This window comes from Schistocerca nitens, chromosome 6 (assembly GCF_023898315.1).
Source record: "Schistocerca nitens isolate TAMUIC-IGC-003100 chromosome 6, iqSchNite1.1, whole genome shotgun sequence".
Taxonomy (NCBI): domain Eukaryota; kingdom Metazoa; phylum Arthropoda; class Insecta; order Orthoptera; family Acrididae; genus Schistocerca; species Schistocerca nitens.
The window spans coordinates 541569459-541596830 of record NC_064619.1 but is presented as its reverse complement, the minus strand read 5'-3'; the positions used below and the strand labels follow the sequence as shown (position 1 = coordinate 541596830).

Here is a 27372-nt window from a genome sequence, read left to right as displayed (position 1 = left end):
CCCAATTTTTACTTGCCAGTCCCTCCCCCACCAGTTGTTCAGAGTCTAGGTTGACACTGTTCTCAACTCTCCACAGACCCAGGAGAATCACATTCCACAGGGCTCTCCATATTAAGTGTCCTCCTTTTTGTCACCACTGTTAATGGACTTGTGGCCTCTTCCAGACAATTGGTCACCCCTGTTCTGTATGTGAATGATTTCTGTATCTCCCACTCGGTGGCCTCTGCGGAATGATTGCTCCACCATGCTCCACATGCTTTCATGTGGCCACTCTCACACGGTTTACAATTCTCTCCCTTTAAGTTGAGGGCAGTGCACATCTGTCTCTGTACTACAGTCCCTCCTGATCCAGAGCTCTACCTAGAGGCCCAACACCTGACTGTGGCCCCCAGTTCCATTCCTTGGGTCTTCTTTTTGCAACAGGCTTACTTGATTGCCCCATCTCCATCATCTGAAGGTTGGGTGTTTTCGTAAATTCAGTATCCTTCGCTTCCTTGCCCACACCTCTTGGTATGTAGATTGTTCAACACTTCTCCATCTTTACCAGGCATAAGTTCTGTATTGTTTGTACTATGGTTGTCAAGTTAATGGATCAGTTGCCACTACCACTCTTCTTCTCTTTCGATTTGGTGGTCCCAGTCCATGGTTTCCTATGCCTTGAATATCTGCTCTTCCCCTGCTCACCTCTCCTATCCTATTGTTTTTGCGGCTTTGGGCCATTGCCTGCCTGCTGCCTGTCCTCAGGTAGGTTTACTGCTTGGACTCCACCTCGCTTGTCTCTGCTGTGACTTCCATCTCCTCTCTGTGCTCTCCTGGTCCTCTTCCCCATGTTCTCTCCCAACCAGATCCCCCCTATAACATAATAAAATAATGGAATAGATGATAATAAAATGCATAGCTTTTTAAAATGTATTGAATTAATGAGTTTAATTTTTCGGCATGAATGACAAGCACAATAAGCTGAGCTATGCCTGGAAATAAGTTCGTATTAGTTCATATTATTTTGCAGGGCGAAGTAGTTTCTTTCTCTGCTGTAGATTTGTGCTTACCATTCTTTATAATGCTACGTTTGGTCGCCCTGTTCACCTTTGAAGTCTTGACCGTGTTCCCATTAAGCTTATCGGATCTTCGTAATTTTCCAAAGTACACAGGTGGGCTTCAGTTCTTGTAATTATTGTACTATTTGAAATAACAACTCACACGACCTTTCTGTTAATAAAACAATACTGTATTTTTCTAAACGGTGCACATATGAAATAAATACTCCTCACTTATTCATAGCGACCCCAAAATGGCGGTCTACAATTACTCGCTAAAAATGGCGTGCTTCTCACTCGTTCACTAGCTGAGCGCGAATCCTTTCTTCCTCCTCCTGGTACAAAAAAAAAAAAAAAAATTCCTCTGTTTTTTAACAACTGAAAGTCAAAAAATACATGATGGTAGGCATAGGCTCTATGATGGGCTACCGTTTCATCTTCTCTCTTTGCCTTTAAAGAAGACGAAAACATAAAGGAAATGCAAAAGGTTTATCACCCCCCCCCCCTCCCTCTTTGTTAGTACCTTGGCCCAAGATTTGGATAGCGCTCATCTGGGGTCTGGATGCCTCCATGGCTCCAGTCATGTTCCATTGGTTGTTCCGAACACCCTTTCAGGAGTTTCAGGATGCCATTGGTTTTTTTTACCGATGACTCTAAATCTGCCTGTCATGTGGAATATGCTTTCACGTCTTCTCTTGGAACACCATCTCTTACCTGCCACATTCGGTTGGTTACTGCAGAAATGATGGCCATCTATCAGTCCATCTGTTTCATAAAGTGGTCCTCACTAACACAAGTTTTGTTATAAAATGAAACAATAAGTTTAATGTTCGCATACAAGTTTTGTTATATATGGACTCAATGAGTGGCCTTCAAGCTATCACTTGTAGTTTTTCCAGTCGTCACTTGGTGTCTGCCATCCATGACTGTCTCACAGATCTTGGTGATATTACTTGTTCGGTATTCTGGGTAAAGAACTTGGTAATCATCCAGAATGGGGGGCTGGTGTGTGTGTGTGTGGGGGGGGGGGGGGGGTGGCACCTACACTCCATTCTACGTCTTTGTTCCAGAGGCAGATTTACAGATTAACATCAAATCCCTTTTTGCTCAATCATGGACTGACCCTTGGCAGGCTACCGCCTGTCTAATAAACTTTGTGCAATCCAGGAGACTCACACCATGTGGCATTCTCCCCTCTGTCTCTAACATGCTCTGCTGTCTTCGTATTGGCCATACTAAGTTGACCCATAGTTTTTTACTTCACATTGAGCGCTCTTGCTCCCTCCTCCCCCTTTTAGTTGTGAGGCCCCCCTCACAGTGATCAATATTTTGCTGGACTGTCCCCACCTATTGGCCCCTTCGTGATGAATGTACTCTCCCACGTTTCTTGTCTTGGGTGTTAGTGGACCACCTCACAAGTTATGTCGGTCCTCCATTTTCTTTGTGAAAGTGGTTTGTCCTCTCAGCTTTAAGTTCTTGAATTTTCCTCTGGAATCCGAGTCTCTCAGTTAGCATAGGCATTAGTTATTTAGGCCTCCACATTGCCCAGGTTCTCCCTGCCTTTTCCCTACATTGTATCTGGTCTGTTGTGCAGTTTTGTTTCCTCTTTTCCTGTGTCTTCTTCGCATCATGTTGTCCCATTGTATCGTCATAATGGTGTGGTGTGGGTGTTGGGATGAGTTGGTGGTGGTGCTGGTGCCCCATCGCATCTAGTGTTTATGGGGCACCACTGCTCTCCCTGTTTCCACCCAACCCCCTCCTGTTCTTTCTTCTTTCTGTTGTCCTTTTCCCTCTTTGTTTGCCCATTTCTCTTCCTCTTGATTGGACTGTGCTGTTTGTATTGTTCTTTCCTTGATTTCTGCCATCTGAGATGATGGGACCGATGACCTCACTGTTTGCCCCTCCCCCCCCCCCCCTACCTAAATCAACCAAGCATGCAACCAACCAACCAACCATGCTTTACAAAAACAACAAACCCCAAACCCAACAATCCTGGATGCACCATTGCAGCCATTTAATGTGCTCCCACTGAAAGGACTTTCTGCACTTGTCAACCAACAACTCCAATCAATTGCTTATAGCCCAGCATCTCATGTTAAAGATGAGAAGATTTGAACCACTTTCTTCACTGACTCACGTTCAACCCACACAATTACCACCTGGATTCCTACTCATCACTGTTGGTGCCGTGTCTATATAAATCATCACCATCATGCCTTGCTGCTATCAAATTCTCTCTCTCTCTCTCTCTCTCTCTCTCTCTCTCTCTCTCTCTCCTAGCATACCTCAGACTCTAAACCCATCACATCGTACCTTATGCATCTGACTAATTACATCCTCCTCGCACATATGTAAATACTTCTCCTTTGAGGGAAGATGTACATATAAATCATGAGCACAGCGATTGGACATCTGTGTGGCACCCTTGTATGTCCATCTAGAGGCAACTTTCCTAGCCTCCTAAAACCCCAAACCTCTGATCTAGTTCAAGTTCATGTGTGCTGTTCGAAAAGTATTGAAACTTTTTTTTTATTTTTGCAACCAACAGTTGTTTCGGGCAGTGCACACTGTCTCTCTTTGTAGGAATACGTAGTGTGCATGCCTGATTTATTTACATGACTGCAGAATCAACCAGTTACTGGCTATCCATTGACAAGTGAAAATGTGTAAGTGATAGTCATTTGGATTTTGTGTTATGGACAAAATGACAGAAAAATTGGAACAATGTTATTACATCAAATTTTGTTTTAAATTTGCCGTTTCTGAAGTTGAAACAATCTGAAAGAGTCAACATGTGTTTGGGGACAAAGTGATGGGTATTATACAAATAAAGGAGTGGTACAACCACTTCAAAGATGGCCACTCATCAGTGAAGAATGAAGCATATTCAGGTAGACCTTAAACACCTGCAAATGAGGTTGTTATTGATCACATAAGAACTCTTGTGATGCAAGATAGACAAATCATTATCAGAAAAGACAGACCTCAAGAGGACCTCAGCAAAATTTGTGCCAAAGTGGCTAGCAACTGATCAGAAGCAACTTTGTTCAGAGATTGCACAGGACATGCTGGATGCTGTCAACAGTAATCCCAACTTTCTCAACACAGTGATGACTGGTGATGAGACCTGGGTTTATGGGTACAATCCAGAAACAAAGTTCCAGTCACTGCAGTGGAAGCATCCATCACCCTTTGGACCCAAAAAGGCGAGGCAGGTCCGCAGCAATGTGAAAGTCATCCTGATCACCTTCTTGACTCTAGAGGCATGGTCCATTATGAAGACATCCCAGAAGGTACTAATCTTGATAAAGAGTACTGCCACAAGGTTCTGCATCACCTTCATGAAGCAGTGAGACACATATGGCCGGACTTGTCGGCAGCAAGACCCTTACCACAATAACGCACGCACTCATTGTTCTTAATTAACCCTTTCAAACCCTCAGCCTACAACTGTGTACATTAAATTTTACTGTGGCTTACTTGCAACAGAAGTATTTTTTCTCAGTGGAAACCTGAGGCACACATTTGTGAATGTTAAACCCTTTCATCACGTGCAAGTGCTGCCAACTGTTGGGCAACACTGAAAATATCAAAAGTGTAGCAGTGTGCCGCAGCTCTTGACAGTGCACAGCAGATTGTGACCACCAGAGTACTGAATGTGATTGGTTCCCTATATTCCATTGTATATTTTTGTATAAAAGTTGCATCAAAAATCATTAAAAAAGTCACCTAAGTGCATTACCACATCAATAAAAATTTTCCTTCCTCCAGAACAAATTCAGGTTTGCAAGAGTTAATCCAGATGTTTTTGGCCAAACACAACACAACTGTGGTTTGTCAGCCTCCCTACTCCACTGACCTAGCACCAGGTGACTTCTGGCTTTTCCTTAAACTGAAAAAACTCTGAAAGGGGTCAGATTCTAGAATAAGGAAGATATTATGCATAATTTGATGAAGCAACTGCACGCCATACCAAAACAAGTTGGGAAAGGTGTGTAGAAGCCAAAGGGGACTACTTTGCAGGTGACTAGTGTTAAACAATTATCTTGATGATGTTGAGGCAGAGCCAAAATACCCTATCCTCATTCCTCTACAGTCTCGACAGCTTCTCTCCCTTTTGTTCCATCTGGTCCCCTTCAGCCCAACTTGCCACCCCCCCCCCCCCCTCCCCGCCTTGCTCCCTCCCTCCCCTCATCGCTCATTATCATCTTGGTCTGGAACAAATGAACATACCCTTCATGAAGGCTTTGACTTTCTATCATCACGTCTGGAAACGAGGAATATTGTACCCACAATCTTTCCCACCCACCCTATAATGGTATTCCACCAACCATGCAATGTATACAATATCCTGGACTATCCCTAAGCCACACCCATTCCACACCTCTAGCCACATGGGTCATACTGCTCCGGAAGACCCAAGTGTAAGACGTGTCCACTTCATCCACCAAGCACATTCTACTCTACTCCAGCTACAGGTTTATCCTACACCATCATATGTCAAACACCCTGTGAAAGCAATCATGTCATGTACCAACTTTGCAGTAACTTCTGCATGGAGTCTTATGTGCGCATGACCACCAACCAACGGTCTATTCAAATAAGATATGGCCAAGAGCAGAGTTAACCACTCAGTTGTGGTACACTCTGTTAAGCACAATATGCTCAGTATGCTCTTAAGCTCCCCCTCCCCACCCTCCACCCCCTCCAAACAAACAAACACACACACACACACACACACACACACACACACACACCTACACCCTGCCCCAGGTCCACAACTTCACTCATCCATCACCTACACCCTCCTCTTGACAGTCCTTCCCATCATGTGTTCTGTCATCCTCTGGCAAATCAATCCAAGTCATTTGTCATTGTGTGCTACGTTTACTCATCAGTGCTGGTGTCTTGTCGCATTCCTATCCCATGCACCTGCTGACTCTCCCTCTAACATTCCTACCCTATGCAAGTATTGTCTCCCTCTGAACCATCAGCTACCCTTCCCCAGCCCTCCCTACCTCACTCTTTCGCCTTTCTCCCACACCCACTCCACCCACCACAACCCCCCTTACACGAGTCTACCAGTATAACTGTTGTCCATGCATTGTTTATTCAGCTGATGTCAAAATGTGTGTGTGTGTGCGTGTGTGCACGCTCTAACTTGAAAAAGGATTCGTTCAAAAGCTAGCAATGTTTTTAGTCTTGTCTGAGTGCCTGTCAACAACTCATTCAGCTAGTTGTTACTGTTGCTCTTAAATTATTAAATTCTGCCAAAATATTCCATAACATATTAGTAATTATGATTGGTTATTGTAAAATATGAAAACATTTTAGAAACTTACTAACCAGTAAGATGTGAAAATAATCAAGACAGTTGTGTAGGCCACAAACAAACATAGAGCGGATATTAAAATGATTTATTGCCATTCAACATATTTTAAAAAGAAACAAGAAAATCCATTGGTGGTGTTATAGCAATTGCATAATATGTCTGGTTAGCTGCACAAGGTGTCAAATGCTTGCTATGTCTCTAGTCATGTAAGCTGGTATCTCTATGCCAGGAGAAGTCACAGCACCTTGTTGGCAGGTACTGACACTACAGCCTGAACTGCCAATGCTAAGAATGCCATGCCAACAATGACATGGCTGATGTTTGCCACAAGGACTTCATTACTCATGTTGTGCATGCACACATGGCACTTTCCAATTACTGTGCCCTTCACCCTTCTGGCAGCAGACATCTTGTGGCACAACCACAGTATGTATATGCCAGGACGGTGCTAAACGATACGCAACAAATACTTTCTTTCTTTTGCTGATGCCTTGTCCTGTGGTTTCCCAGGGTCGGCTTGGTTAGGATTGGATTTGGCAAGGTTAATTTTAAGGGGTGGCCAGATGCCCTTCCTGCCATCACCCCGTACCCCCCCTGAACGGAATTAGTGTACCACAGCTGTCTGCATCTAGTGTAATCCATGGAATAGTGCAAATGTGTTCAGATGGTTGCAAGTCGTGTAACTGAGGCGGAACGTGAGGACCAGCCCAGTATTCACCTAATGGGATGTGGAAAACCACCTAAAAACAGCATCCAGGCTGGCTGGCACCCTGACCAATGTCAGTAATCCACTGGGCAGATTCGATCTGGGGCCAGTGCGCCTACCCGAGTCCAGGAAGCAGCGCATTAGTGCTCTCGGCTAACCTGGCAGGTATACCCAACAAATACTATCAGGATTTAAATGTTGACAACCAACTGTTCTCAGGCTAGAATCTAGTCAGTGTCACCACATTACTATTACTCTAAGCTTTATGTTGTGCATTAATCAAAACTGTTTGAGATAATGTAATATGTTTGAGGCAGTATAATTTTGGCATTAATGTTTGGAACACAGGATCCAGAAAACAATACTCATTGCTAGATATTCCCTGAAATACTGGACTCCACTTTGTGATCATGTATTTCCCTGTAGTGCCAGTGAACAAGTTTTTCATATTCCATTTATTTTTGTCAGAAAGAAGGCAGTTTGAGAAAAGTTGTTGCATATCTACAAGACAATATTTCTTGCTTATTTGGAGTAAGGTGTCAACATCAACAATATTTTCTTCAAAGGACAGAGATACATCTACAGCGTACTTCTTAAGATAAACACCGTGGTATTTAGGCTTTTTTGTACACCATCTTTCTAATAGTGTCTGTAAAGTAACACTTTTTAAAAAAGATTCATTGTTAATTCCAGATGTTTGCTGCCTATGTGGACTGTGTAACTGAGCTACCTACAAAAAACATTGAGCGAATGAGTTCCCCTTCTAATTGGTGGGAAGTCACAGCAGAAAAGTTACGTCTTGCCCTTCATATCCGTAGTGCCATGGCTCGCAGGACTGACACAGACGTTCCACTTACCTGGCTGAATGAGTGCATTGATGCAACTGCTTCCTTAACAGGGTTGGTACTGCAGTTTGTTTTTGTTAGTGTGTTATTCTTATGGCCACAAAGGAAAGTATGAACTGTGTTAAACTAGGTTATAATTTGTTGTATATGTTTATACTTTGAAGTACTTATTTTTTTCCTTAATATTGTTGTACTTTCCCTAAATTTTATTACTCTCTCTTTAATTATTACTACATCAGGGGGCCTCATGTGAAACTTTTGCAGTTTTATAATTTTAAATAATGACAGTGTTTGTAATTAGTGTACTCATTGGAATAAGAGTAGTTGTGGGAATGAAGAGAAAACATCTTTAAAAATGAACCGAACGATTTGAAATAATGATCATGAATTTAAGAGACATCCTTGTATATCTCGACAAATGTTTTCAATTACAGTAAGCACTTTAGGCCATAGCAGCAATAGGTAAAAAACAACTGAAGGCAACAATGACAAATGTGTTTGTGATTTTGGAAAGTATATTTATTTGCATGACGGACGGAGATAATGAACTACTGCAGTGGTCACGGGATTATCTGTGACAATGTTGTGTACATATTATCCAGTTAATAAGTACTTTAAAACAAATAAAAGATATTTGTAATAAGATAATATGAAAAGGGAGTAAGTGAATCTCTTATTTGTGGTTAATAAGTTGCTTAATAAAATATAGGTGTGAAGCTGAGCATCCATGATGCCCTTTTGTCTGTGATAGTTAAGTCTCTTTTACATTAAAATTTTCTACATGTAGCAAGTTTCATCACAAAGTCAATATGCAATGTCGGAAGCCTCTTAAAATACCTTTCTGACAAAACTGCATTCATCCCTGTACAATTAATATAAGTTGAGAAAAAGCGATGTTGATTTGAGAAATAATATAATGATAGAAATCACAGATTGTTTTCTGGCACTGTTTCCAAAGAATGTGAGTAATGCAAAGTTCTTGAGATAATAAAATATAAACAGAGAAATAATTATGAAAGTTTATACTTTTTTCGGATTTGTTTTGATTACAAATTGTAGGGCAACTCGGGACTGTTGACAGATGCTTAAGAAATTCCAATCAAAAACCTTCTTTGAATGAATCAATATAACAAATTTCCTGATAAAAGTTAAAGCCATTAAAAATCTTTGGTTCAAGATAGGTAAAGTGCACAGGATCGATAGATAACCAAAACAAAGCAATGGAATGCAGTAACCTGATAAAATTTTTGAGTATTACTGAGTTTTATTTAGAGAAAATGGTGAATAACCCAGATAATAGTGTTTATGAGCAAAAAAGTGTGATTGACAGGGAAATGAGAAGAAAATGAGAGGCAGAATCAAATGTAGAAGTAGGGGCACAGTGGAGCATGAACAAAAGTGTGTGCGCATAAGTGAAAATGCAAAATGATACAGCAGAGCAACATTAATAGAACAGTAATTGAGTTAGGAGAGTGGAGTCAAACCAAGAAGTAGGGGGAGACAAGTAAATGGAAAGTAGGTGAAGAGTGAGTTCGATTTCTAAAAGATCAAGCAGGAGAGGCAACAAACATATAAATTATAGGCATCATTTTGAGTATAGGGAGACAGGTGTTTTAGGAGCATAGCAGGTTTTACAGCATGTTTTTGCAAGTCACTAAGTACTATATTGCAATTAATTTTTATGTAATGTTGTGTACTTGTCATGTTGATGGAAAATGACAGTGGTTTTACGGTGACTGCTCGCACAAATGGATCACACTTCGAAGTAATACATTACATCCCTCATGGAGTCGCTGTTCTTTCTTGTCAACAGTGGAGGACATGTGAGTGATTTTCAGTAATTTCCCACCCAGTATTTTATAGGCCTTCACACATAGCTACTATCTCCAAAAACTGGTCTATAAACATATCTCCCTCGCAGTATACTCCCATACACCAATATCCAAGCCACACCAACTAACTAGCTGCAGAGGTGCACCTTTGCCTTATTAGATGATATCACCCCAAACTGTAACAGCTGAATCATTTGCTCCACTATGTCTTCAACTACCTTTCATAATACCTCAAAATAAAGCATATTCTCCCCAAATCCAATCCAGTCTGTCCCAAAGGGGTCTTCTGTCATCCACCCAACGTATGATGTGTCTAGTCTGTCTGTATGTTACTTCTATTTCCAACCTTTTAAAACCAGTCCCGTGTACATATCCTGCACATTCTGTTCTACTATTGTCACTGGTGTATCCCAAATACAGACTTCACTGATTGATCAAGGTGCTTAACACAATGTATTCACAGTTGGGAGGATGGCTGGTTATAGCCTTTTATGCAGGCGTGACAATCAATCAGCTATCTATATGAAAGATCACTGTCAGATTGTGACCTAGGGTGAGACTGACTGCCCAGTAATCAGATTCTCTGAATTTTGTATGTAGAAACTGTTCCTCCAACACACTTTGATGTCACAATTTCCCAGGAACTATTTCTGACAGCAGTTGTCCTAGACTTACTTCTGCCCTGTTCTATCCCCCACCATGTGCAACATACACTACCATTACCAACATATGGGCAATCTTTTTCTGGAGCAATTTTTTCCACATTTCTCTTGTTGCCCCTTGTCCTACTCCATTTCACTACATTCCCTTCATTCTTCACTACTCCTTGCCTCTTTCTCATACATTTTGCCCACTTCTCCTGACACAAACCCTTACCAGAATTAGGCCATATTGCAGGAACAATGTTGCTGCAAGCTGTGGTGCACACAGTGTGGCATACTGGTTAGCAGAGCATGATTCTTTGTTGATGCCTCTAAGCTGCCCTTTCTAGACTGTGTCAGCTGTGGCTGCTCATAACAAATAGTGATCTAAATGTCCTTGACCACCAACAATGTGTATGATCATCACTGGCATGTACAGGGTGTCCGTAATTAAAGTTACAGTTTTGTAATGGTGTCATTGCTCAATATCACTTCAAATTTGAACAGGATATTATTGTTGCAGGGGGAAACATCATGGAACAAAAAGATGGATTGAAAATTTGAGCAATAGATGGCACTGTAAGCCCCAGAATATGTGCATCAAGAGATGCATGGTGCACAGCTATTTGTCAGTTTGCATCAGAGTTGTCCAATGTGACTGTCTCCATAAAGGATCACGCACTGCTAGTGAAGTTCTTTTCCAAGAATAGTGTCTGTGCACCAGTAGCTCTGCAGGAGTTCCAGACACTCATTGGTTTGGAGAAAATGATTACAAAATTCGAAAAAACAGGTTATTTTGAAGTGCAGTGTGACAAAGGGAGGAAAGAAGTTGATCCAACATCTGTCGAAGATGTGGACACAGTATTGAAAAAGGGGTCATGTGGTGGTGTGCAAACCTGCAGTGCACAGGGAATTGCCTGAACATTGGACAAACCTCCAAGCACGGTGCATAAAATTCTAGAAAAAATCTTACATTGCTATCCATGAAAAATCACCCATGTTCCTGATGAAGGTCCAGCAAGACAAACATTCACTCTGAAATTTCTTGTTCACTTGGAAGTGGACAACGAATGGCTGTGGAACATTCTGTGAACAGACAAAGCCCATTTCCACCTTCAAGCACATGTCAGTATGCAGAATTGTGGAATATGGGCAATGGAAAATCCATATGCACATCAGTCAGTACCCCTTCATTGTGCAAAGGTGACCGTGTGGTGCAAGTTAATGGCACCGTTTATCGTAGGGCTGTATTTTTTCGAGGAGAGCGTTCACCTGTACCATCACTGATAAATGCTGTGAGAGTCTTTTGCACACTAAAATCATTCCACCTCTTCAACAGCATGAATGCATGGGTATGATCATTTTTATGCAAGATGGCACCCCTCTGTACATTGCTCAGCTATTGAAGTGGCTACTGCAAAGGCATTTCAGAAATGCTAGAATTATCAGCTGCCATTTCCCTACAGCTAGCCATTCAGGTCACCTGTTTGTGATCTGTATGACTTTTGTTTGTGAGGTTATTTGAAAGATGTTGTGTTCAGTGCTCCAATAACGAACATAACAGAATTGAAGGCAAAGATTGTACAACATATTTTGAATGTGAGCTCCAAGACACTCTGGTCTGTTGAGGAACATGCTGTTTCTCGATTTCAACTTGTGGCAGGTATGATGGATAGCATATTGAATGCTTGCTCCAATCCCATGACAATTAAAACCCAGTGTCATTTGGCTTTTTTGTGTAGTTTTTTGCCTTGGGACAATTACAAACCAATATTTCTCGCCCAGTGTGGCACGACATTGCCGTGGTGGATGTGCTTATCTAACTAAGACTGCTGAGCTTGTGCAGTCATACACATTAAATACTGTGGATGGAGTAATGTGCAACTCAAACCATAGCCATCATACTGTGATTCATCTGTCATTTGTAGCTGACCCCATTTATGTTAAGACGCTTACAGTACCATCTATTGGTGTTTCTGCCCCCCCCCCCCCCTCGTGATGTATCCCCCTGTGTCAATGAAATGCTGTTCAAATTTGGCATCATTCTGAGTTGTGGTTCTCTTTCTACATTGTTTTGAAACTGGAACTTTAACTATGGACACTTTGTAGATTTATTCTGTGAGCTTGAGTGGCTTTCTGCAATCGACAACTGAGGATCTCAGCTGACATCTAGAACTCATTTAATTAATGGTGGGAGGGAATAATGTCTTAAACAGGAAACAACCCCCCAGAGCAATCTTTGTTTTGTGTGCTTGGTGGAATCCCCTTGTTAATCTGAAGCTCTGATCTTCCACAGTCCATGACTGCTTATGATGCCTGCAAGAAGTCTCACCCAAGAATAACATGTGACTATGTTTTGTTAAAACAAAAGATTCAAAGGGCAGTGTTTTTCTGCCATTGGTAGTTATTCATGCAATACAATTCCTGTCAGCTGGATGTATTTCTCATTTCCAACTTTTGGCACAATTGTTTTCGTGTCATCTTTAGCTGATGATAAGCATCCTGTGTTACAAAAAAGGAAGCCCCCAAGTTGACTAGTGCCCAGACAGGTTGGTTGTTACTGGTGATGTCAATGAGATTTCATGATATCTTCATGACTATCATCCATGGAGGAACCGCATCTGTGGTGGCCTCACCTCCATAGGCCTTACTTTTCCTGAAGTCATCAGATAGCCTAGCGGCTGTTACCTCTGTACAGCATTGGGGAATGGTTAAAGTATATTGGGGGAACAAACTCGTTCAGGATTCAGATGGGGGCTTTTTCCCGCAGGTTGATTACCATCATTTGAAATCGACTGATGGGAATAGAACTTTGTGGCAGTATAGTAGTCATCAAGAACCTGCCCTCTTTCTCTGCAGTAGCATATAATGTGTCCAGAATGTCTACAATGGAGACACATAGGTGTGGTGTCCTCTGTTCTCCAAACATCTGTTCCTCTGTGGGGAGTTACACTTGATGTAAGTGTTGGCCATGCCTGTGTTGGTTATGTGTTGGTCTGTGATTTGATGGCTACGGCATAAGTTGGCTGAGACCATTCTTCCTACACATTTGACTATCAGCAGAGATTGATGCTACAGATTAATACACCTCTTCAACATTCTTCATTATCTACTGGTGTATCAGGTTGACAATCATGACTCCTATCTCTTACTTAGTCAGACAGCCCTGGTTGCCATGAAGTACTGTATTTCTTCTCTCACTACCTGGCATATGAGAGAGATGAGGTCTTAGTAGTCTTCCAAAACGGCCATAGGGACCACATTGATATGTCAGTCATAACTCTTTCACCTGATTTTTTCTCTTGGGTTTCCTCAATGTGCTGGCACCACTCGATGAATTCCTCTATTGTTGCAACATCCTATACCAGAAGAGTTAGGTACATGTCTCATGCAGTTCTTTTCATCAAGTGTGATATTTTGTCAGCTTGTGCACTATTGGTATTCACAATGTGTCACAGGGCCAAAACATTTCTCTGTAGGATCTTGTCATTTCCCCATGAAGTTGGGCCCTCGAATTCAGTTGTTCCTCCACTAAGAGGAGTTGCCACTTATTGTTGCCAAACGTTTTCTTCAGTTTGGTTGCAAACTAATTCCAGCTATTGAGCTTTTGTTCATTGTTCTTGAACCACTGCTGGGGTGTCACATCCAAATGAAAGTACACATTTTCCAAACACAGCATGTTATTCCACCTGTTGTATTTGGCAATTTAGCCAAATGCTTTTAGCCATTTCGTTGGATCCTCACCATTGTCTTAGGAAAATGCTAGTGGTTGCCCAATGTACAGTTGATTTGTTGCCATTGTAGAATCCATCAGTCTCCTGAATATGCAGACTGTGTTAATGATGTACTGCTTGTATTCCAGTTCCAGTCCATGTAGGCGATGGATTTACATAGCATAATTGAGCCACATTGAGGTAGATGTTTTGAAATAACCAACGTTTCACCAAACATTGTGACACTGTAACCACAAATGAATACAATTGTAGAAGCAGGGCTGTCAGTGAAGTATAAACTTAGCACTGAAAGCACCTTTGTTTTGAACTCCAACATACAGCCACTACAGAACCAACTCCTGGATTATAAAAATATAGAAAATTCCAGAAATCTGCTGTTTATACAAATGTAGATTATTCCAAAATGCTGCTGTTAATATGAACATAGAATATTCCAGTATATACAAACATTACAGATATAAAATATTTCGAGAATCTTGCACAAATGATAAATACTAAACACAAATAATTTCTTGAACTTATTTGGGCCATCAATAAGTTTCAGCTGTATTTATTTGACAAACCATTAACGTTGCCTAGGGACCACCATTTTAACAGACAACCATTCTCTACACTGGCTGCCTAGCTTGAAGGCTTCATCAGGTCTATTGGCGAAAAGGGCACTGAGGCTTCAGATCTACATTGTCATTATGGTATACAAAAGCAGATGTAAACACAAGTATGCCAACTGCCTTTCAAGGAATCTTTTGGCAGAACACATGAGCACGGATGCAATCCCAGTCAACGCTGCGTTAAATGGCATTGCTACTGAACAGAGGAAAAATCTAACACTGCTTAAAACCATAGAACCCCTGAAGGAGGAGGAATGGACCAAAGGACAATTCCAGTTAATAAACAATACCTTGTATAAGAGGAACTTTGATTCAGTAGGTGGAAATAATGGCTTGTCTGCCCAGCTCACCTACATCCAGCTATCCTGAAGTTTTCCACAATTCTAAAACATCTGGTCACCAAACATTCATGGAAACTGTAGACAGAATCAGGCACAGGTATCACTGGACATGTCTCAGCTGATCTGTTAGACACTATATATGTGAGCCACTGTAAAGAATGCCAATGACATCTACACCTCTACATCTACATCCATACTCCGCAAGCCACCTGACGGTGTTTGGCGGAGGGTACCTTGAGTACCTCTATCGGTTCTCGCCTCTATTCCAGTCTCCTATTGTTCGTGGAAAGGAGGATTGTCGGTATACCTCTGTGTGGGCACTAAACTCTCAGATTTTATCCTCATGGTCTCTTCGCGAGATATACGTAGGAGCGAGCAATATACTGCTTGACTCTTCGGTGAAGGTATGTTCTCGAAACTTCAACAAAAGCCCGTACCGAGCTACTGAGTGTCTCTCCTGTAGAGTCTTCCACTGGAGTTTATCTATCGTCTCCATAACGCTTTCGCGATTACTAAATGATCCTGTAACGAAGCACGCTGCTCTCCGTTGGATCTTCTCCATCTCTTCTATCAACCCTATCTGGTACAGATCCCACACTGCTGAGCAGTATTCAAGCAGTGAGCGAACAAGCGCACTGTAACCTACTTCCTTTGTTTTTGGATTGCATTTCCTTAGGATTCTTCCAGTGAATCTCAGTCTGGTATCTGCTTTACCGATGATTAATTTTATGTGGTCATTCCATTTTTAATCACTCCTAATGCGTACTCCCAGATAATGTATGGAATTAACTGCTTCCAGTTGCTGACCTGCTATATTGTAGCTAAATGATAAGGAATCTTTCTTTCTATATATTCGCAGCACATTACACATGTCTACTTTGAGATTCAATTGCCATTCCCTGCACCATGCGTCAATTCGCTGCAGATCCTCCTGCATTTCAGTACAATTTTCCATTGTTACAACCTCTCAATATACCACAACATCATCCGCAAAAAGCCTCAGTGAACTTCTGATGTAATCCACAAGGTCATTTATGTATATTGTGAATAGCAACGGTCCTACAACACTCCCCTTCGGCACACTTGAAATCACTCTTACTTCGGAAGACTTCTCTCCATTGAGAATGACATGCTGTGTTCTGTTATCTAGGAACTCTTCAATCCAATCACACAATTGGTCTGATAGTCCATATGCTCTTACTTTGTTCATTAAACGACTGTGGGGAACTGTATCGAATGCCTTGCGGAAGTCAAGAAACATGGCATCTACCTGGGAACCCGTGTTCAAAAAATGGCTCTGACCACTGTGGGACTTAACATCTGTGGTCATCAGTCCCCTAGAACTTAGAATGACTTAAACCTAACTAACCTAAGGACATCACACACATCCATGCCCGAGGCAGGATTCGATCCTGCGACCGTAGCAGTCGCGCAGTTCCGGACTGAGCGCCTAGAACCGTGGGAACCTGTGTCTATGGCCTTCTGAGTCCTGTGGACGAATAGCACGTGCTGGGTTTCACACAATCGTCTTTTTTGAAACCCTTGCTGATTCCTACAGAGGAGATTTCTAGTTTCCAGAAAAGTCATTATACCCAAACATAATATGTGTTCCAAAATTCTACAACTGATCAACGTTAGAGATATAGGTCTATAGTTCTGCACCTCTGTTCGACGTCGACAGATGAATGACAGAAGCACTTGCTGCAATTAGATAAGGGCATCTGGTACCAATCCCACCTGCAGCAGTGCAATTTCAACCAATTCACATTGATCTGTTGAAGAGGTTACTCAAATCAACAAATGGGGAACCAATGTATAGTAATCTGCGCTGACCATCTCACCTGCTGTGCTGTCACCAAAGTTGTACCGATAGCAGAAGCTCTGGAAATTGCAAGATTCCTTGTAGAAGACATCATTATGAAGCATGGAGCATCTGATGTGATGATCTCTGATAGTGGAAAAGTTTTCAGTTGAGATTAGTATCAGAGGTAATTTCATGTTGTGATATCACCCACAAGATAACTGTCTACCACCCACAGATGAATGGCGTCACAGAACAATTTACCAAGATGATGGCAGATATGATCTCGATGTACCTTGATATTGAACAGAGAAATTGAGATACAATACAGCCCACATGACATTCGCACACAGCACAGCGAAGCAAGATGCTATAGGCTTCACACTGTTCTTTATTCTCTATGGTTAAGGGGCCAAAATGACAATGTATACACTGTTCCTTTATAGCCATACAATACTGTGGATGACTACGTGAAACACTTCATCACCAGGACCAAAGCAGCAAGGCAGCTAGCTCACATCTGGATGGCTAGAAAAAAGACTGAGAGTGCTATATTGCCAATTACTGGCCAGTGAGATACAGCCTGGGAGGCTTGGTATGGATTTTTCTGTGCAGAAAGTGGGGCTACTCAAAAAGATAGATCACTAGTTGGATGTCACATATGAAGTTGAGGGCTATGACCCTTCATCAAGAAAACAAAAATGCAGAGATGGCATCCATGTCCTCCGCATGAAGCCCTACTACAATCCTGAGACACAGTTTAACAATGACAGGTTCAAGAAAATTGAAGACCAGCTCGATGGTTGCAAAGCTTCAGTGAGAGTGGCTACCTTTGATATTCATCATAGTGAAGAGCGTGTGATAATAATACCAGAAAGCAAGGATCTGCCAGCACTGCTATACAGAGGACCATTGACAAGATCTAGATCCAGGGTGCTGCAGCTGGCTCCAACAAGAACTTCTGAAACAGCATCTCACTGTTTGTACAGGCAAAGAGCAACACCATGAGCTGTGGTGAAGAACTTAACTGTTGCTTGCCGGCATGCTGCAGGTCACTAGTTGAAACAAAACCACACCAATTATTGTTATTTAGTATTTATAATTTCTGGAATGTTATTGAAATACCTTATATTTGTAATGTTTGTATATTCGAGAATATCCAGTGTTTGTATAAACAGCACCACCCTCCATCCAGGAATTGAGTTCTGTTCTGGCTATACATTGGTGTTCGTAGTAACCATTCTATCAGTATTGTTTGTTCTGTTTTGCTGATGACCCTGATTTCGGTTTTGGGCTTGTGTGCTTATGACATGTCAATATATGTATAACTTTGTGTGTGTGTGAGCTCCGAAGAACAACACAGATTCATAAATAGACCTACTGTCTTCCATTTTTTGCCTTTCTTGAACCTGGTCAGGACACTCAAGTTGTGGGCATTCTTTAGAAGGCTTTGAGTTAGGGCAAGAAGTTTGTCATGGACCCGTATACAGGGTACAGCCGAGCATGCTCAGGCTGGTTTGCAGTGCCACCAGTCAGTCTCAGTATGCCCGAGACATGTGACTATGTGAGAAATGTAACTTTGTCATTACAAACCTGGATCCACCCATGTTCCATACTGGCCATATATGGTGAGTACAGAAGGGAAAAATTCATCATCAGCAGTTTAGGTAAACAGACAATCTCTGCTTAATTAGTAGTCCACACTGAATTATAATTGCATCATCATCATCATCATCTACAGCTTATGGTCCTTGGCTGTCTGTGTCTGTTTGGAACATAAGCCTCTCTATCTTCCCTAAACTATAATTTAATAATAGATGAAAATATGGCAGTGAAAAGTTTGAGGTAATAATTAGACTGTCAAGAGGACCTGTCTCGCTGTCTACCTCTCGGTGGCTCTACTCTGTATCCATTCTGTCGTTTTTTAACTCACATTTTTCCAGTGTAACAAAAAGTCATTAATTTTGTTAATATTGCTTCATCACCATCATTAAACTGTCCCTTTCTCTCTCTTTAACACTCTTGAATTCTCAGGGCTACCTTGTAGCTACTAGTTGTAGTAACATGCAAAATGAAATTTTTTATGTTTTCTTCAATTTTATTTCTTAAATACCATGTGCCTTCTTTTCAGGTGTCAGTGTTTTTGAGCCTACATTATCAGGTGCAGCCTTTCAGTGCTCAAATAAATCCCATTTCTGATGCTTTATTGTGGCTTGTACCATTTCTTTGTAACCTATATTTGTTACATTCATGTCATTATTAAAAGTCATCAGCAAGAGAGTCCTAGCAATGGACATTTATATGACTGAAAATAATGCCAGCATTAGGCAATTAGTTCTGAAACTATGATGTCAGAAGGCTGCAATAAAAGTATATATGAGGTATGGTCAAATAGCAATGGGAATTTTTTAATCTCTCGGGCTTCACACATCTGAGGGTTGTTTTTATTTTATTTTATTTAAGTTATCTTGTTGGTACGGTAGCATTTTCAACTGTTTTGAATATGTAGTTTATTGTTGACAGTTGAGAAGGTTACAAGTGTTTTTAAGTGCTCATCAGATTTTTACTTTCGTAAAAGATGGATCAAAGAATTTGCATTAAAGTTTGCTTGAAAAATGGAGGAAGTACAGCACCGTATCTGAAATATTGACTGTGGCTTTTGTGAATATACTGTGAGTCAGACAAGAGTTTATGAATGGTAAAAATGTTTCAAAGAGGGCCCAGAAGACATTGAAAATGACAACCACCGTGGATGCCCTAGCACATCAATTACCGATGACAGTGTGGAAGAAGGAAAGAAAATGGTTCCAGAAAATCAACAAATTTTCATCAGAGAGGTTGCTGATGATGTTTGCATATCCTTTGGATCATGCTACACAATTTTTTGGATGTTTTGAGTGTAACTTGTGTAGCAGCACAGTTTTTTTCTGAAGGTGTTGATTAAGACGAAAAACTTTGTCACCTAGTGATCACTCAGGAATTGCTGAATGAATTCAACAACAATCCAGAGCTTCTAAAGAATGTTATAACAGGTGACAAAATATAGATATACAATTATGACTTCGAACCAAGGCCCAATCAGCATAGAAGAAACTGCCTCAAGAGCCAAAACCAAAAAAAATTCCACAAGTTCCATCATCTGTAAAGGCTCTTCTCACTGTTTTCTTTTAATATAATGGGATAATGCATTGCGAGTTCCTTCCATACGGCCCTACAGTTAATAAAGGATACTATCTGGAAGTTATGCACCATTTTTGTGAAGCAATATGAAGAAAATGACCAGAATTGTGGCAAAACCACTCATGAGAATTGCATCATGATAATGCTTACATGTGAGTGCTTGTTAATGATTTTTTGGCCTCAGCCACCATATTCGCCATATGTGTCCCCTGCGAGTTCTTCATATTTCCAAGGCTGAAGAGAACTGTGAAAGGATGTCATTTTGCCACCTTTGATGAGGGAAAAACAGTTGCTGAAGGAACTGAAAACCATAATGCAAAGTGAGCTCCAGCAGTGCTCCCAAGATTGGAAAAAGGGCTGTCATAATTGTATCATATCTGAGGAGGATTACTTTGAAGGGGACAAAGTTGATGAATAAATAAAGATTTTTAAGAAAAACAAAAATTATAATTACTTTTTGATCACAGCTGGTATACTGCCCGGCAAAAAATGTGAAACTATATGAAGACATGGCCAGATGTCAGTGTAACTTTGTACACATACACCCTATGATTGGGTATGCAAATGATTGGAATTGCAATTGTCTGTGACAGGTAGAATGGTCACCAGAGTAAATTAGTGTTGTTCATGATTAGTTGCATTACCAGAGCTGGTAGGGTTTATAATGGGTGTGAACAGCATCAGATGTTGAGTGATCGCTTTCAAGGCCATGAAGATGCTGTGTACTAGTGCAAGACAGCATGATCAGCAACTGACAGAGTTTGAAAGGTGCCTTAGTGTGCATCTTCATTTGGCCAATTGGTCACATCATGCAATATCTAGATTTATGGGGTATTCAGATATGACAGTGATGTGATTTTGAACATGAGGGCACACACATTCATCACTAAGGTTCCAGCTGACAATGTCTGACCACCACTAGGTAGGAGTGCTGTATCATGCACCAAACACACAGTAAACCATTCACACAGGCACCTCCATCCAAGAACAAATAATGGACTCCCTGCAACATTTTGTGTCATCCTGAACCATTGGTCGAAGACTGATAGCAGCTGGATTAAGGAATTACCATCCCATGCATAGTTTAAGGTTAACACCACAACACAAATGGCTGCATTCAGAGTGGACCAAACCGCGTATGCTCAGACAGCTGATGAGTAGCATCACAAGATGTTCAGCAATGAATAACAGTCCTGCACTATTGTAGATAATCACTGTTGACAAGCATGGTGGGGATCTGTGTATACTCCCCTCTTCCAGCATTTTGGGAAGGTGCAGCAGTATTACTCCCAATTTCATGGTAGGAGGATTCATCAGCTATGACTTCAGGTCATGGCTGGTAGTGACTGAGGGAACACTTACAGCATAATGGCACATCACAGATAGCCTTTGTCGTAATGTTTACCTCTCATGTAACATAATTGTGTTGCTGTTTTCCAGCAGGCCAATGCTTAACCCATATGGCACATATATCTATGAAATGTCTGCATTATGTTGAGTAACTCTATAGCTAGCAAGATCCCCTATTCTGTCTTGTATAGAACATGTGTGGGATCCGTTTGGATCTCAGATCCATCTCCCAATGCCAGTATCCAAGATATCAAGGATCTGTTGCAACAGTTGTAGACCAACTTGTCTCAGGAGAGAGTACATCTTCGTGACACCCATACCAACTTAATCAGTGCAGGCATATAGTACAGAGGGGTCATTACATCACTCTGATAAGTGGGATCATACTGCCAATTTTTTTTGTAAATTTGGATTGATTTTGTAATAACTGAAATAACATTTCATTCTCTCTCCTGCCTCTCTTTTTGGATGCTTCACTTTTTGTCAGACAGTGTTAAGTATCTAATAATAGAGTAACTGGCATAAAAATAGCTCGGAGAGGGACAAGAAGGCACTGGAGAAAAAAATAATCTGTTGGAGCAAAACAACAGCAATCATCAATTTATATGTTTCTTAATGTGTAGAAATATATTGGAAAATTATGTTAATATATTTGAATGGAGCAAAGGAGTGCACTAACCCCATTACTTTTTATCACTGTTATGGATGAGGTAATGGCAGGTTTGGCAATGCAAATAGGAGATGAAAATATGAAAGCAGGAGTGTTCACAAATGACGTAATGGTGTGGAGAAATGGAGGAGGACAGGTGTAAGAAAGGGTAAATGTATTGGAGAAAGTGGTAGGACAATATGGACTGAAATTTAATGCAAAGGAGTGTGAGTGGTGGTCACAAGGGATAAGATTAGAGTAGCAATGAATGTAGGTATTAGAAGACACATTCTAAAGACACTGCAAAGTTTCAAGTATCTGAAGAGTATACTAAAAAATAGTGAGAGGAATGAAAAGGAGATATGTGAAAGGGAGTGGTAAGCGCATAGATTCCTATAGAGTTTAAGAAGCCTGCTATGGAGCAAGGATGTACCACCAAAAAGAAAGTAAATGTTATACCAAGCATATTATGCTCCAAGTGCTAACTAATGAACCAGAAATGTGGATAATGAAGAAGAGGAAAGGTGCACAGGATACAGACTAAGAAGAAGAAGAAGAAAAATAATTTGGTGGTGGTGGTGGTGGTGGTGGTGACAACTACAACGACTATGATGAAGGGATTGTCTTTGTCACACAGATGGAATGTGATCAATACCTACAAATCATTTGACATGTTGACCTCATTGTCAGTCAGTATTTTCAGATGTCTGCAAAGAAATGCATAAAAATTTATAGAAGGTGCCAATTAGTCTAGTTCTGTATTTTCAATGGAGAAACAGTAGGATTCATAAACTATGCTCTTATAGAAAGAGTTAAAGAAAGAGAAAATATGTTATGTGAAAAACTTTTTTTAATTGATACTTTTTTTATCTTATTCACTTGCCAGTCATCATTGGTTTTCTGTTTGCCTGATATGTATGTTGCATTGTTAGATACCTACTTCTTCCATCAGCAGGTGCCTCATGTAGTTTATTTGGAAGAGGATACTAATTCTTGAAATGTGGTTTGTACTTTTTGCTTTGGAGAAACAATGAAACATTGTAAGAAAGATCACCTGGCAGTAAAAATTGGTTATATATAAATAAAGCCATTGGTAGTATTGCAGGTTTATCAGACACATTGTGGTAGCACTTGAATGTACTGACATAGTGAATGTTTGATACATTTTCATAGTAAATTATGTAATGTATAAAGTGACTATGTTCTGATGAAGCCATCACAGTTATGCTGCAAATTTGTTTCATTGCATCAGTCTTTGTGGTATGTCTTATTTTTGCCAGTCTTCCATTGATACCTTTGTTAGTAGTAATCTATAAACATAGATTTTGAAACCTGTTTTATTCATTTTTTATTTTATTCATTGGTATCAGGCCCATATTTGTCCTGCTCACAGGGGAAAATTAATTGACGCACATTAGCAGTGCTGATTAGCTTCCAATCTGTGCACATTCCTAAAATTTAAATCTCCCGCTCACTGGAAAATATCCGATGATACACACACAGAAGTGTGTAATATAGTGCCATTTATTCGTGCTGCTATTAGCAAAGAAATAATTATGTTAATTAGTTCTTTTTATAACTTGTGAGAGAGCATTCTTACATGTTTCACTTTTGATTGATAATTATGTTACAATGTGACTAAAATGGTGTTAAGGTACAGCACATACACATCACTATGGACTCATTAACTTTGTTAACAAACTCTGAAAATAAGATATTCCTGCACACACGATGGTCTGCTATAGAAGCAGCTTGAAGAAAGATGGCAAGGCAGTTGTCAGAGTGCTGTTGTCAGTCATTAGGAATAGAAGTTAAAAATCTGTGTTGAAATCTGAAGCTCGAGGCATAATGAGGAAATTGTGTAGTTTTGATATATCTTTTACAACTATAATTTGGGATTCAATTCTTGAAAGATTCAGTGTTATAAGCAAGCAATTACAAGCAGTAGACATGGACAAAGCCACTGTTCTGAAGTTGTAAAGTTCCTTAGTTGGTTTCTTGAAAGAAATGAAAATGCGATATGTAGTTTTCAAGAATCTAAGTCAGAAAAAAATTGAATCTCTTTGTAATGTTGCTAAATTGCAAAAAAGGAAAATTCAGAGTAAAAAATGCAATAAAAATACAAAATTTATTTGATGAATCTGATTCAGATACTGAAGAAAAAGAAAAAGAGAAAGACTCAGATGCGATGCAGAACTCCTTGCTTTTGTTTTTGGATAAACTGATTGAAATACTGAATAAGAGAGTTCCTTCTTAACAAGGAATTCAGTGAACCATCTATGTTTTTGCCAAATCTGAAGAAGCTAAGTCTCTTATGACTGAAAGAACATGGACTTAATCACTGACACATCTTTATTACACCCACCATGAAAATACAAGTACAATTCACAAGCCAAAATCTGTTCCAATAAACAGTGTCCAGTTAGTCTAGGTAAGCATAGACAGTGAATGATAGAATATACTAAAATGCTAGTCCAGAATTCAGAGTGTGGTTGTAACTCTTAGCTGTTGGTGTGGGTAACAGCACAGCACAGCGAAACAAGATGAACCAGCTGTAGTGGCCTACATGCTAATTTAAATAAGGCCGTGTGTAGTGTTTGTGCCTGCGCAGGACAATGGTCGTCGAAAGTCAGACTCACTTCCAGGTATAATGGTTCACCTTCCAGATATAATGGTCCCTCTCTATCACAAATATTGAAGTTGGCTTGTCTGGCCAGTCTGTGAGTCTTTCTGGTATGCTGTGGTTAGTGTTGTTGTTGTTGTTGCTGTTGTTGGGGTGATTGTTGTTAATCTCTTTGGCGGATTGGCTAAGGCAGCCATAACAGAACACAGGGCTGCTGCTGCTTGGGCTGTCTTGCATCTCGTATCTGGCTGCGATGTGGAATGGTTGTCACCACAAAGTCCACTTTAAATCCAGAAAGCGTCATCCAGCTTTCAGTAAGTCTACACTCCAGATCTTGAAAATTCAGTATTTGTACTCGAATGGTTCACTTCAAAAGCTACATTTCTGATGTAAAGAATGAAAATGAGTCATACTCTCTTCTAGAACTCTGCAAGATGCTAAAAGGTAGCCACTTAGATAGTGTTTACACAAATTTGAACATAGATCTTCAAATATACATGAGTAATTATGCTTCCAATTGCTCAACAGAAAGGTCATTTTCTGCTGTAAGACACACAAATAATTACTTAAGGACATCACAAAAACAGGATCATCTTAGTTATCTATATGTCCTTGCTATTGAATCATACTTGATGGTGAAACTGGACCCTGAAGAAATCATAAACTGCTTTGCAAATGACAGGGCAAGGAAAAAATCTCTTGTTATTTAAATAATCAATGTTTTGCCTCCTGATACCTTTCTAAATGTAATGTGGTTTTTTTTAATTGTTACTATTTAATTTTAATGAAAGCACAATTATAGTATTTGTGTTTATATTTATTGTATGACACTTTAAGTTTTTTATTTGTAATTTTTATAAAACCACAGTTTTACACTTTCAACTCATGGTTATTTATCATACTTGCAAAAAAGATACGCACATGTTAGGAAAACTTTAATAAATATGTGTATTTTTTTGGGGGGGGGGAGAGGGGGGGGGCATGGCCACGGCAGCAGAGATTTGTTTGCCCGGGGGTGGCTGAAGTGCTAAATATGGGCTTGATTGTCATTGCGTATCTTGTTGGTAGTCTTTGGATCTTGTGAAAATTGATTATTGTTGGGCATTCTGCAACTTAGTGTATCAGTTTTTGGAAAGATTGAGTAACAGTGTTACATATAGTGAGATGTTTGATTTAGAACATTCTCCTTGATCATGAAGCTTGTTATCCTGTAGATGTGTCCATTTGTGCCTGGTTATTGCTCTGACTACAGGAACACACAGATAGTAATGAAAACAACACTTTATTACTTCAAATATTTCATACAGAAAAGATACGCCACCGAGTGGTTGCCCTATTAGTCCTAGTTACATTGGCTGAAGCAAACATCAAACTCCTCATGAGGCTGGCCATGCCCAACTATGTAAGCTGTCAGCTGGCCTGCAGAGTTCACTAAAGAGAGGCTGCATGCACATCTGAGAGTGGGGGTCCTCTGTCGATGGTGGCATCTTGCGACTTCGGTGGTGCACCGTACAGCTGTGCATGTGGCCCACAGTTTTGGAATCTTACATGGGTTGCAACATCCCTTCCCCTGTAGGGGCAGGGCATCGCTGATTCCCCAGGCCGGGAGTGGATGCTGAGACATAAAGATTGTGCCCACATCCGTGGAAGCCTTGGAGGTGTGAGGGGAGAGCAACTCCCTGTTGGAGGAGACCTTGGAATATGAACAAAAGTGGCCGGCACGAAGGGCATCCTGAAGCACCCCTTGAGAGCATGAGACAACAGGACCAGTGATGAGCAATCCAGAGGTGACTCCGCAGCAGGCTGAGGCCATGTAGGAAACATCAAACCATACTGTGTGTGTAGTAGTTGGAAAGTGAGGCATGATCTCCAGCATATAGGATGCACTGAGTGACTTCAGCAACGGTGAAGGCAGTGGTGTGGCTGGGAGGGTTGGATTGGTGCCCACCTGGACTTGGAGCTTGTTTTTATGGTGCTGGACCTCAAGGTGTTCCGTCGGGAGAGTGTAGACATGGTGACCATTCTGACACATGGTGGTTGCCAGTAACCAGTGGGGGCACCGACCAAAACCATGTACCCTCACTGCTGTCCATGACAGAAAGCATGTTACAGTGGAACATGATGGTGAGCAAGGACGCAGATGAAGGAGATGGAGCAGCGTCCACAGCTGTCACTTATGGAGAATCTCAGCAGGGCTACGGAAGGCAATAGGAGTTTGGTAGGCCATCAGAAAAAACAGTAATGCTTCCGCAGCTGGAATGTCCTGCAGCTACTTTTTCATCTGGGCCTTAAAGGGGTGAAACATGTGCTCAGCCTCCCCATTAGATTGTGGGTGAAAGGGAAGGGAGCGAACATGGTGAACCCCCGAATGCACACAGATGTCACTAAATGCCTGGGACAGGAACTGGGGTCTCTTGTCAGATATGAGAATAATCAGGAGACCTTCTACAGAAAAAAGTTCTAAAAGAGCCTGAATAGTAGTCAAGGTAGGAGCCAAGGAGCTCTGGACCACATATGGAAAATGTAAAAACTTGTCAGTGACAATCAGCAAAAACACATTCAGAAATGAACCTGGTAAATCCACATGGATGTGTGTTCCCAGAGCTGAGTCACTTGAAGCCATGGAGAAAAAGCCTTGGAAGCCGCCTACTGACCAGCGCACTGGGGGCACACAGCCACCAAATGCTCCA

The 27372-nt window shown here is 40.9% G+C and overlaps 1 protein-coding gene across 2 annotated transcripts in view; it reads left to right on the top strand.

The window, feature by feature from the left end:
* The window catches only part of LOC126262282 (focadhesin), a 298944-nt gene that overhangs the window by 224835 nt on the left and 46737 nt on the right, over window positions 1–27372 (top strand). For both annotated transcript variants that reach the window (XM_049958798.1, XM_049958799.1), the window contains exon 16: window positions 7769–7974. In XM_049958798.1, coding sequence (XP_049814755.1) covers window positions 7769–7974 — 206 coding nt within the window. The remainder of the gene's footprint in view (window positions 1–7768; window positions 7975–27372) is intronic.